The sequence below is a fragment of the Falco peregrinus genome, unplaced genomic scaffold (assembly GCF_023634155.1).
Source record: "Falco peregrinus isolate bFalPer1 unplaced genomic scaffold, bFalPer1.pri scaffold_24, whole genome shotgun sequence".
Lineage (NCBI taxonomy): Eukaryota > Metazoa > Chordata > Aves > Falconiformes > Falconidae > Falco > Falco peregrinus.
The window spans coordinates 4,293,631-4,307,122 of NW_026599593.1; the positions used below are offsets into that span (position 1 = coordinate 4,293,631).

The window sequence follows — 13,492 nt, forward strand, 5'->3', positions numbered from 1 at the left end:
GTTTCAAAGGTTCTTTTTGTGCAACAGGAAGGGAGAGATGCAGGTTGGAAACTAGGACCATGCGCGGCAATCAGTTAGCTGAGGGGAATGTGCTCGAGCTTGTCTAGACAACAATTAACATGATGAGACATGTTTACAGAGCACAGGGGAGTGGGAGACGGATGGCGCCAAGGATGGCGCCAAGGAGAGGTAACACCTTGCTGTTAATTGCTGGTAGTTAACCACCAATCAGGGATTGCCTAGTATGCAAGGCTTAGCTTCAAGAACCAATCTGTTTAAAACGCGCAGCTTCTGAAAGTGTATAGAAACTCCCGCTTCTGTACAATAAATTGACATTTGCTTGCATCAAGCTGTGTCCCGTCTCTTCATTCGCTGCAGGGCGGAGGGGATGGCTGAGGGACATGGCGGGGGCTGAGGGACATGGCCCGGCTGAGGGGAATTGGGGAGCTGAATGGACGGGGGGAGTGAGGGGGATGGCGGGGCTGAGGGGTGCCGAGGGACCGGGGCGCTGCGTGGACCAGCACCGCGGAGGGGCTGAGGGTCAGGGGCCGCGCATGGCGGGCAGTATCTCGCAAGCGGGGCACGTGCCGTTCGGCACGGGGCAGGGGGAAGCGGAGGCCGCGCGGGCGGCGGTTGAGAGCGCGGCGGTTGGTGCCACCTACCGACATGGACGCGTCGCAGCAGCCCGGCCCCGTCACCCAGTCACATTGCTTGGCATGCCACTGGCTGGGCAACCGCTGCTTCTGCCCTCGATGCTCAGCAATGCCAACGGGCCTGGTGAGTCGGAGTGGGCCGTGTGGGGCCTTGGTGGGTTTTTGAGAAGCGCTGGGTGGCAAGGGTTTTGAAAATCAACACTCCCCTGAGGGAGAAGGGTTACCTGTCCTTGCCGGTGGCATCTCAGTTGTAGGGAACATCCCTGGTGTAGGGAAGCTGTCGTTGTTTATGCAGGTAGATCTGCTGCCAGTAAGCATGAGTAGCATGGTTCACATGTATTTCAGGCTGCCTGTAGACTATAGTACAGTCTCCATTGCGTACTACACTAAGAACACCCTTGCCCGATCTCTGTGGAGCTGGCACAGCTCTACCAGATGAACGTTACTGCTTCTTGCCCATCAGTAAGGATGCCCATCAGTAGGCGTGCTTAATAAGCTGTCATTAAATGTGTGTGAAACAGTGAGTCATGTGAAGTGATCACTAGAGCATCCTGTTAGTTTTGTGCAAAGGAGACAAGACCTGGTAGTAAGATTTTTGTCAGTTGTCTCCTGAAAAAGAATTCACAAGCTATGCAGTTTTTAAAACGGATTGCATGAGTAGGTGAGAGCTAATTAGAAAATAATACTGCTGAAAAGCCCTAGAACATGTTTTCTTTCTTTCTAACGCTCTTTGAGAGGATCTGAGTTTTCCCAAGACAAGTCTGAGCCCTCAGGATTATTCCACACATTTTGTATCGGCCCGAAAGCTTTGTAGCTGGCGCTGTGTAAGGCAGATGTGAATATCTCGCTTTGCAGTGCTCTTGGGCTGCTCTAACTGTGGGCTGCCGCCAGAAGAGCACTCCGGCTTCCCATTCCCTTGGTGGCGTGTTAACTGTCATCTTCCTTGCAGCTGATACAGCAACGTGTTGGTTCAGCGCAACGATCGGAGAAGACTTTAACAGCCTTTTTGTGGCTGGCTCTTGGACCCGGGTGATGCACCCCATGGGTGCAGAGCTGTAAGGCGCGGTGTAGGAGGAGCGGCAGGACTGTGCAACCAGGAGAAGGGGAGAAGCAGTTGACGGTACTGCTCTCTGCAGCACCGGCTGGCATTTAGAGCAGAGTAGGGTATCACCATGCTCTTGGTTACTGTGTCAGGGTAGGAACTGTCATCTAATTCAAGTGGTGTTTTCCGTGATGTGTGTGGAACTGCACGTGCAATACCAAGAAACAAAATGAAGCACTTGAGAAGGATGGAACTTAGTAGGGAGGCTAGGAAGCATTTAAATTAGTGATTTGATGTGAACGTTGTTAATGCTAAGATGAGTCATTGCAGACTTCAATGACATGTGGTTTGTCTGATGACCATGCAGACCACTGGTAAAGGAAATTATTAGAAAGAGATGACTTTTTCATTTTTTGCCCTCTGTTTTGATGGCTGCAGTTTCAGAGTTTTAGCTCTAGGAGTCTCATTTTCTAGAAAGACAGAACAAGGAAAACATTGGGGTTTCTATGCAGTCAAGTTTTGACAGGCCGACAATGCAGTGCGCTCTGTACTGACTATTTAGGGGCACATCTTTCTTTTTAGTTCACAGCAGCCTAGGTGGTGTGCTCTTAGACGCTTCTTGTCTGGCAGGCTTGGACCGCTATTTAAGGGCACGTCTTCGCTGTAAATGTGAGGTAATTTGACAGATAAGAGATACTTTTGTTTACAAAATGTCAGTCTGTTCCCAGTGTCTTGCAGCATGTAACGCTGTGTTAAACATTCAGGAGGAATTCCTGTACAGCAACGGGAGGTGGGTAACTTGGCATCCTGTGGTGTCTTGTTTATGTGTTAGAACTAGATAGTCTTCATGTCCCTATCCAAAGGTAAAATATAAACAAAAGGATTTTCATACCCCTGTTCCTTCTCTTTTTATAAATGGTGAAAGTACTGAACAGGAAATAAACAGTCCTATACGTTAAGTCTTAGCAAATTTTCAGGGTCAGCTGGTATTTATTTAGTGATTCTTAATGGTTAAATGTGAACTTGCAGAATAATGACTGTATGTTACAGATTTCTTGAATTAGCTTCCGTCAGAGGAGTGCCAGAGGTAAATGTGAGGCTATTTTTAAAAGAAGTCCTTTTGAGTGAGAATTGGAAACTACAGGTCTGAGAAAGCCTGGCTTCTAGATCAACCCTATTGACATGAACCATCGTGAAACTTGTAATTCTCATGGCTAAATGCAATCCTGCAGGGGAGTCACAAATGCAGTAGTTCTTAGAGAAATCAATGAGCACAGGCGTTCGGGGTGTTACTGTCAGTGTTTCAACAAAATCACCAAAACAGAAATTGAGCTGTCATGGTATAAAAGCAAATACCATTTCATGAAACAGTAACTGTCTGAGAGAGGAAACTATAAAATAATAGAGAAGAATGAAAGGACTATCTAGGAAATAACAAAATGGCAAAGTCTAGGATATTTTAGTCTGCACTGAACTAGTTGAGCTGACTGAGAAAAAATTGGCTTTGAAATTTTTTTCTTAACCAAATAAATGACTTGTCACAAAGTACTTGCAAAGTCCTTTGGAGGATTTTGACATTACCCTTCCCTTAGCTGTTTGTGAGCTGTCAGTAGTGGAGTTTGGTAAAATCTTGCTTTATGATGTCCCTTTTTAAAAATGTATTGTCTGATTTAACACACAGTACTTTCAAAATTGCTTTTGTTTGGTTTAGTGAGTTACTACACATTTTGATTTATAGCACGTTTCTAAATATGGGTAACTCGTTACTGCCAGTTTAAGGAGATTGAATGTTACGCAGACACCTGTGTTGGCGCTTCACTTGTGTGCCACACAGCAGTTCCTGCATGCTCGGGTCTAAGAGTACAGTCTCCTTTCTGGGTTAAGTATGCTGGAGCAAAGGCAGTCTTCCCAAATCATGTTGTAGAGCCTTGGCTCCTCATATTGCCTTTCTTTGCCTGTGAAAACTCCTTTCCTTAACACTTGTTTTGCTTTATTTTGTACCCACTGCAGGACTGCTGACTGGAGGACAGTTTCATCAACTTTACGGTCAAGGTGTTTTCCCTCCTTACTCCTACACGGCAACCTCGTGCCAAGCCCCCAGCACTTCACCGGCACAAAGATTAGATCCGACTCCAGTCCCTTCCACTTGGATCCAGCAGGGGCCACTTGGGTTGCTGCCAGGGCAAGGGGCTTCCCCAGCTTTTCCAGATAAAGGGGCTGCCTTTCCGGTACTCCAGACGCTTCCAACGGGAGCCACGTACACACTCCAGCCTGTGGCTTCTCTTCCGCCACTTCAGCAAGGGACTCAAAGCGTTGCCGCATCCATTGCAAATTGTAGCAGCTCTGCATCTTCAGTGCCGTACTCACAAGCCTGCTATCCAACAGGTATGAAAATAAATTTCTGCATTTGCTTTTCAAAAATAGATTTTAAAGTGAGACTTTCAAATATTTTTCTACAATACTCTGCCATGTGTATATCTCAAGTGAGAATTAGAAAGTGTCCAGTCTAAAAAGAAGATGGACCTTTAAAGCAAAAAGAATTTTCTGCTTGGTATTTGTGTCCTTCCTCCAGATTTTGTGTGTTCCCTGGTGATTTCCTGGATAGCCTTTCTGTTGAGGTTAAAGGGCAAGGAGAAAAACATTTGTCCAAAACTAGTCGGTGTGAGGCTAACTTCCTTTTTTGTTTTTTTTTAACTAAGCAAAACTTGGACAATGATATTGAAGCGCTGAGACCTTGTTAAGAAGTAGTATCCTAAACCTTGGTCTCATGTTTTTCCAGGTTAAGGTTTTAAACTCAAAGATCAGTCAAAAGCATTGTGTAGAACAGGGGTCCTCAAACTTTTTAAAGAGGGGGCCGGCATGCAGATTAGCTGGCAGGAAGTCATCTGCGGCTGCTTGGTTTCCCCCCTCAACCCCCGGCAGGGAAGTGGTGGTGTGGGGGGTTCTGTAAATACGGGGAGGCAGATTGAGGACCCTGGGGGGCCATATCTGGCCCGCGGGTCGTAGTTTGAGGACTCCTGGTGTAGAATATTTCATTCTGCTCATACTATTTTTGTATCTTTTTTTTTTCCTGCTTAGCTTCTTTATGTTGTATTTTTTTTTATGCACTGAAGACTAGAAAGTACAAGTGTCTTGGCTCCTTTCTTTTTTCTAAATTATTTCTGCCACAATTGTCAGTCTCACTTAATCACTTGATTACAAAATAAATCAGTCTCACTTAAGTGTTTTTATTCTTCAGAAGAGGAGTTGAAACAAATTACTGTTCTTTTCCTTGCCCATACTTTGAATTGGAAAAATCATATGATGGGTTATTTTCTGGGGAGTGGTGGTCTGTTTGTTGTTGTTTTGTGGTGTTTTTGTTCAATTTCCCTAAAACTTCTGAAATTCAGAACAGTGACCCTTTCCTTGAACAAACTAAAGCTCAGTTATTATTCTTTCCTTCTGCCTGCTCCTCCTTTGGCAGCCGCACCTTCACAGAGACAGCTAGCTATCCCTGTTTAGAAATCCTACACAGTGAAATCATTACATCTTTTGTGCATCTCTTCTGAGACCTCTGCTGAGAACAATTCGGACAATAATCACTAGTTTCCATAACGCCATTTTTGTCAAGGAAGGGTTCTGAGGAGCTGGGCGTTTCTTGTAGACACACTTAAATGTTTAAGAGACAGGCAATTTCTGCCTTGTGCCCCTTATGCAGAGATTACTGTGGTGGCCAAAGTGTGGAGCCTGCCTCACCAGCTGCTAACTATCAAGTCTTCTCCCAGGAGCAGGTGTCCTGAGAATCACAGAATGGTTTGGGTTGGAAGGGACCTTAAAGATCAGCAAGTTCCCCCCCCCCTGCCGTGGGCAGGGACACCTTCTATTAGTCCAGGTTGCTCCAAGCCTCATCCAGAATACTTGCTTCATTAAGGTGGGAGGTGGGAGGTGGTCCCCGCTTTGCGTTTCTATTGGTTACAGAGCATAGGCTGAAACTCATCATGACGAATTGTAGTTGTCTCTGTCTCAGCTAAGGCCCCAGCCCTCTTCCGTAGTCAAGGGAAGGAAAGGGGCGTCTCGGGTATGATTCATGTTGCTCGGTTTAGAGTTTGTCTTGGGGTGAGATTACTGGTGTCCTGGAAGTGCCTGTTTTGAAGTACTGCCTGTAGGGGAGCTGAGGGAGACCAGGGTAGATTTAGACATGAATATGGAGATCTCTCACTGGATGACGCTCGTTGCTTTAAGTTTAAAGGATAACTTGGCTATGTTGCTCAGGTAGAATCTTCTGGGGTGGGAGGTGGGTGTGAGAACGCGGTGAAAACATACCAAACTTTGCAAGGTGTAATCAAAACTAAAATACAGAAACTTAGGGAATCTGAGGCATTCGAAAACTCCAGTGAATTAATCAGCGTTCCTGAGAGTGTGAGTGACGTTTCACTGGTTATGATAAATCTTTTAATTTTCACTCTCGCTCTAGGACTGTCTCAGTGGTTTTACTTCTGTGCCTGTGTATCTCTTAATCTCTCTGTTATCCTTTCTTCTGTCTATTATAACATACAGAATGCTGAAAGCGTGTTTCTTCATATGTCCACATGAAAAAGTGGTTTCCTTCATCATGAGAGCACAGCAGCAAGATTAGTTTGTTTGGAAAGTGATAGTTAACCTTAAGATACGTATTTAGTAAGTGAGAGAACTGAAGAATGTATGTTCAATCTTATTCTTGACTCTTTTCATTTCACTTTTGAAGTCCCATTAAATGAAATCAAAGTAGAACTTTCTGAAAAGATTTTTTTTTATGTGTATTCAAACTTGTTTGTTAACTTCCGTGACAAAAAAATTTCCCTGGTTTTTCATTATGATTCTTATTGAAAAGTCAGTAAAATAAAATATGCTCATCTAAGTCTTTTTTTCCCCACTAGCCTTAGACCATAATTAGTTTAAGGATTTAGTTCTGTTTACTTTCGGCTATCTGCAAAACCTTTGACAGTAGTAGAATCGGGTGAAAGAAATGCGTTGAAGCTTCATTATCTGAGAGTGTCTAATAATGAAAAATCAGTCATGGAGACCATGTGAGACATTATTAGTTATTGGTGCCACCTGGCAGTGCAAGTCCAATCGCACCTTTGGCATACATCTGTGCCTGTAGGGTTCATTTACATATGAAAACCTTTCTGGTGAGTGGTAGTTCAGGAGTAGTCATGATATTCTTCGGAATGACACACTCTGGGTTAAGAGAATTCATTTTCTTTGTAAGTCTTAAAATTCACATGGTCACAAGTGTGTATGTGTGTATGAACACCTAGGCTCAGCTATGTGAATACGCTTTCTGTGGTGTATTGTGACAAGAAACTCAAGCAGCCAAATCAAAAAGGTGATATTAAGACACAAAAGACTCTGATTATGAAGTTTCTGTATGTATGTGTGTTTTACCAATTTTACAATATATATTTTTAATATATCTATACATATCTTAAAATAAGTATTTTTAAGATTAAGAAATTGGTCTTAAAATCACTTGGAAGGTAGCAATAAATTTCTGGAATTGCGCTTACTGTGTGATTATTGAAATGTTTAATCAAAGTAAGCAATAGAACTGCACAGCAGACACAGGTTCCGGCAGTCTGATAGCTGGGTTTGAATTCTTGCAGCCACACCACAGAGCTGTTCAGCAGCAGCCCACACAGATCCTCTGGCTGGCTGTGCTGGTCCTACTGCTTCAGCGTGCACCCACGACAGCTTTGTCCAGGTGAGCGTAGCCTACTGAAAGGAGGTGAAAGCGAAGGAGACTGTATGAATGAACTGCAGGTTTGTACACTTGTGAAATTAAGGATATAAATTTGAAAATTGATCTGCTTGATAAAGTGAAAGTGATGTGGTTTACAAATACCTATTTCAAAGAACCACTGAATGTTAAACGGGTAGTTTTGTAATTCAGGTTAGGTTTCAGGGTAGCAGCATAGTGGGTGTCCTCATCAGTGGAGTGTTTTTTTGCTTGACTTCACCAGAATCACTTTTAGTTAATGAGCCTGCATTTGTATTGGAAGAATGCTCTTGCCTGGACAAAAAGAGATTCTTTAATATTATGAAAATACTGAGAAGCAGCTCCACTTCTTTGTCCCGGACAGCTTCCTGCAGTCCTGAGTTTCATTTGATGAACGAGAAAAACTAAGGTGACTTTTTGGAATGGGCCCCGCCTCAGAGATCTCTTATTAAAGATAACTCCAGTACTTCCTGTAAATGCGTTATGCAATTCTAGTGGAAACTGCACCTTATTTGGGGGGCCTGGCTTATCAGATATCAGAAGATCTTTAGTAAGAATGCAAGGGCTTCCTTTTCTATTACAGCATAACGCATATACTTTTTTCCCCCTCCCAGAGGACAAGCGAAGCAAGTTATGCTTATGTGTGTTGAAAAAGGGTTGACCTACCCGAGCTTGATCATCCAGTTTCCTGTCTTGCAAATTTCAACCTTTGTCTTTTATTCATGAGTTTTTTAAAAAAATAAGCTTATCCAAGATGGGCAAGTTATGGCCTGGATAACATGTTAGTGTAAGGCTATAAATAGCCAACGGCCAGTTATGCCGTCGATATTGTAGTATTTATTTTTCACACCGTGCATCTTTGTCCTCTCACTTTGATCGTGAGCTGCTTTTTTCATCCAGGACGCGAGGATCCGTCTGAGCGATGGGCAGTCACAACTAAATAGCTTATCTCAGAAGGCCGAGATCAATGGGGTAGTAAATCATTCCAAAGGAGTTGTCAGAGGTGGTGTTGTGGCTAGATTGAAGGATAATATACAGTGTCCAAAGGGTCTAGTAAAACTCAGTTGTTTGGAGAAGCAAGTCCATGGGCACTGTGTGGAGTCAGAAGAGCTTTAGGCCACTTGCTAGTGGTTGCTTTGTTTCCTGGAAACCCCCAGCAAAAAGCTGCCGAGCATCTGGGCAGACTGCGGGAAGGCGATCCTCTGCGTGAGAAGGCCAAAGGCGAGCAGTGCCCTGTATCAGTTCCACCAGGTCAGTAACCGGCTGTCTCTGAGCAGGGTAACGCAGCTATCGTACCGCGTGGATCAACGGGACTTCTAGAGATTTCTGAGTCTTAGCATAGCATAGGTCATTTCTCCTGGAACGTGGTGACAGGCTGTGCAGGTGGTACAGAAGACAGCAGTTTGCCTGCGGTTCTTGCTGAGCTGTGGGGAATAATCAGTTTGCCTTTTGTGTGTTCTGGGGCATATACTTCCCCAAACGTCTGCTGGGGGATGTGGCAAGCTGCAGTATTGAGCATCCTGCCCTGCTGGTGTATTGATCATCCATCAGTAACCACTTGCACAAATCCTCAAAAGCGGTAAAATTCATCAGCCCTGGCTGACTAAGCATTTTTATTGTTCCTCACAAAAAATAGAACTATTGCATGGTGTATTTCCTATCGTTCCACTCAATACCTTCCACCAGTTGCAGGAATTCAGTGTGATGCTGTTGAAGCGTGGTTTGCGGGGCGTTTTAGGCTGTTTGGTCCCGCTGTGTGCTGCTAGATAGGAGTGGCAAAGCCTATACGAAACTGCTGGACCAGTCCCGAAGACAGCGAACCGTATCAGCGCACTAGCAGTCAGCAAGCTGGTTACCAGCCCCGTTTCTGTTGGATCCAGACGGTGCTTTGTGGTCTCAGAAGGAAAAGCTGGCACTCTCGGACAAGGAAGCTTAAACCTTGTGCTGTTCCTTACTGGGTCTTGCAGAGAGCATCGCTTTTAAGTTTAGGAGAGATTAAGACAGGTGGAGTTTCTGGGTCTTGGAGGCCAGCTGCTGGGCTTGTACAGTACGCACCTGAGCTGCTGAAAGTGTTAGGTGCCCCTGCCTGGAACACGGGCAGACCAGGCCGGTAACTAACTGGTTGGTTGGCTGCAGTTTGCTCTCCAGGAAAAGCTACAGAGAATTGCTGTGTGGAATGGCAAGGGGGCATAGGTGGTTATACCCAGACATGGTGGCTGATGATGGTGTATCTCACCAGGTTTCTGAAATTGGGGTTTCAGAGGTTTGCATTACACTCTCATCACAGTTGGTTACAAAACAGGGAGCTCGGGTACAACTTCTTACCCATTTTTCATTTGGGTTCTCTTAAGTGGGGTTTGGATTAGTGTGATGAGTCAGTATCCTTGGGTAGGAACGAGTCTTTTGAGAGACCTCCTGCTATCTTCTGCAGCAGCAGTGCTGGCAGCTCACAACCATTAGCTCAATACTTCCCCGCTGCTTTATCATAGAAGTGAACTGAGGCTACATGTTGGATTTCAGTGATTTTTTTTTTTTCCTGCCCTCACCTCATTTTGTTTTTTTTTTTTAATAGCAGCCCTGCTGTTTGATTATTGCTATTACCATGGTTATTAAGCTGTCAGTATTTCCTTGTGGAACTGAAGCAAGAGGTAACAGGAAATGGAGGAAATAAACGTGCAAGAAAAAAGAAGAAAAACTTTCCGACCTTTAAAGCAAACTACTTAGGACTGCTTTTATTTGTAATAAGGAATGATAATCAGCCGTGTTATTTCAAAAAGAAATCAAGTCTGAACTAATTCCGATTGCCCAAGCACTCAAGCCAGATTTGTGTAGTGCTAGCAGTCCCTGAAAGTCCCATGTAACTCTGTTAAACATTCAGGAACAATTCCTGCACAGCTTCACTTCACCCGCTTCAGCACTTCCTGGACCACGGTCTCAGCCATCTCTTGAAGCTCCTGGTCTTCTGCCACCATAGTTCAGCAGCCTAGGCGGTGTGCTCTTAGATGCTTTTTGTCCGGCAGGCTTGGAACGCTAAAATGGGGAACAGCTGATGAGTCAGTGTGTTCCTTCACCTCGGTTTGCTTTCCGCTTCCTCCCAAGACCCACGTCCAGACAAGTCCCTAGCAGTCAAGCTTGAAAAAATCTGGTTTCTCTGCATGCCACCTGGCACACGCAGGTTTTGAGAGCACAGAAGGAAATGATCCTTTTCCTTGCATGACCTGGCTGTAAGCTGCCAGCCCAAGGAAGTGTTCTTGGGACAGGAGGCGCTCTGAAAGTCCACCGCAGGCTGCCAGCCTCACGCAAAGTGGGGAAGAAGTCACGAGTCAAGAACAGAGCCTGGCAGCAGCCCAAAGTTGTCCTCTCCCATCAAATGCTCTTTTGCAGCTTGACAGCTCGACTGCCATGGCAGAAGGAGCCGAAGCCTTCACCCTGGCACAGATACCACCCCACACTATGCAGAAACGCTTCCAGAGAGGCTCTTGCAGGGCATGGAGCCAGGCAGCTTTTAACGGGCACCCTGCTAAGGAGAACCGGGCAACAGCAGGCTCTCCACTAAGCTGATCAAAGACCTCCTTGAAGAGAAAACCAACTCACAAATGTCCCATCACCGGCACTGTCAGGTTCAGGGGTGCTGCACCTTTGGATGCAGAAGTCTTTGGATGAAAACCAGAGTTTTCACCCGCATGTGAAACCAGCACCATGGACGCTAAGCCCATTGAGTGCAGCTCACAGGTTCATGCTAAATGTGAGTCTGTGCACAGACGGGACCACTCAGAGTGCCCAGGCACACTTTTGCATCACAAAGGGCTAGTGCCTCATATCCAAGACGCACAGGGGAAAAGAAATAATAGAAGGAGGGAGACGAGCTAGTCCCCGGCGAGGCAAGGAACGGGTTACAACCCAGTGGGCTGGCAGAGCAGACCCAGGATCTGACAGCCACCCTCAGGTGAGGACACATGGCACACCAGCCAGTTGCCACCTCCTCAGCAGCCAAGCACTGCTTGCAAGCCCCGAGCACCTGTGTGCGTGGCAGCACCTTCTCCCAAGGCCCAGCTACCAACGCACTGCTGCACAGCAGAGGCAGCCCCCGGCATCCACCCAGCTCCTACTCACTGGCCTCCCTTTGCTGGCAGGCTTTTTGGAGCTGCTCTGGCTGCCTGGTTGTCTCCTCTTTCCCTGCTGCTGCTGTTCTTGGCCCTCAAGCTGCTGGAGGCGGCGTCGCTCTTTCTCAAGAGCCTCCAGTCCTTCAATCCGCTTCTCGATCACGGTGAGATGCCTGTCAAGAGAAAGGCAGGCATCTGAGAAGGAGCCGCTCTGTCCGTCTTGCACAGGCCATTTTCTGCTCAGCCACTCCTGTCATCCTGCTACGTGTTGCGCTGCTCCAGCAGTCCCTGCAGCAGCTTACAGCTGCCTGTCCAAGGCTCCAAACACAGACCCCGCCGATGGGTTCGCAGCCAGCACAGGCTCCTTCCACCGCTGGGCTTCGTGCGTTTACTGGAACGTGAGGCTCCAGGACTTTGATCGGGGATCACGGGCCCCCTTCAAGAGCAAGCGTTACTTGGCCTTTTCTTACCTCTGCCTCTTCTTTGCAGCTGGCAAACTCCTTCTTTGCTCCTGCAGCAACCACTCTCGCAGGCAAGAAACATCAGTCCGTCCTGGCGGTTTGGAGGTACCCTCTAATTTGGCCAGGTCTTCCCAAAGCTTTTTCTGAAAGGTGACACCAAGTTGTGGCTTGCTGTTGCCTGGATGAGCACTCCTGCCCGCGTGTGCTAAGGCATCCCACAGGCCCAGGGCAGCGCTCTGCTCCAGCCACGCAAGGAGGGCAGAAGAGAAACGCGGCCCTCGGGGCTCTGCATGCTTACATGTGACTTTCCTGCCTGCGCCCTGCACTAGCTCAGCCCGCTGCAGAGCCCAGCCCGGCAGCACAGCCCTCACCTCTCCTGCACTGACCGCCTCCCCAAGGTGCCACAAGTAAAGCCCCAGCCCTCGGCACCGTGCCGCTGAGCGGCATCCACGAACACTCCACTTTGCTCTACCTCCTCTCGGATGAACATCTTCTCTGCCTCCAGCTTGAGTGTGGTCAGATACTGCCTGTAATCATTGAACTCCTTCAGAGTGCAAACCACCTATGGAGAGATGAGGGGAGACATCCCTCAAGAATTTGCCAGCCAGCTACGCAGACTGCCTTCCCCAAAACAGCCCAAACCCAGCAGGAGGGGAGATGCTCCTCTGCTCACCCTCCCCTCCCCTTCCCGGCGGCAGGGCCCCTGACTCTTCCACCACGCCATGGCTGAGCGGTGCTCCTAGCCGCAGCGCCAGGCCTCGCACCAGCTGCCTCCTCAACACTCAGGCAGTGCAAGGCGGCCTGAGAAGAGCCGGAGTGGGACTTGCCAGAGGGATGCTGGCGCTGCTTCTGCTCCCAGGGAAACGAGCCCCACAGCCCTGTGCTCCCCACCAGCAACAGGCAGCTGCAGCAAGCACTCTGGGAAGCCTGCTTGAGGGGGGCTGCTTTTATCAGCCCCATGTCCAGACCTACTTTGCTGTCACTGGTGATGTAACCCTCTCTCTTCAGCCTCTGCAGGTTGTCCTGGCGCTGGTGGTAGGCCCGCAGGTGCGGGTCATGCAGGCTCTTGTATTCTGTGCTCAGTAGGCGGCAGTACGGATCTCCCAGATTGAAATAACCAGAGGGCTGGTGAAGCTGTAGGAGAGATTTTCCAGAGTGTAAAGGAGGCAGGAGACCACAGCTAAAAGGTGCCAGGCGGTGCTTGTGAAAAGGTAAAGGTCACTTGAAGACCAGCGCTCTGCTCCATCCTTCTGAATGCACGGAGAGCACCACAGCCAGACTGTGGGGGCCAGGCTGGGCTGGGCTGGGCTGGGGGAAAGACCTGGACACACTGCAGACAGGGCCCGGGCCACACACTTTCACAGTGCCGGAAACCGGTCCAGAAAACCCACAAGTCCTCCTCTTGATCACCACACCAGGGAGTCAGGAGCTTCCCTCTACTCTCCAGTGCTGCCACGTGGAAGGGCTACAGCGCTCGCTGTCGAGTAGGTGGCCAC

General features: G+C 47.6%; 1 protein-coding gene across 1 annotated transcript in view; it reads left to right on the plus strand.

Annotated features, from left to right (window-relative positions):
* Positions 1-554: 554 nt before the first annotated feature.
* The window catches only part of LOC129783304 (heat shock factor protein 5-like), a 50,819-nt gene continuing 37,881 nt past the window's right edge, over positions 555-13,492 (plus strand). Inside the window, exons 1-3 of the mRNA XM_055793304.1 lie at positions 555-777; positions 3,706-4,080; positions 7,320-7,417. Coding sequence (XP_055649279.1) covers positions 555-777; positions 3,706-4,080; positions 7,320-7,417 — 696 coding nt within the window. The remainder of the gene's footprint in view (positions 778-3,705; positions 4,081-7,319; positions 7,418-13,492) is intronic.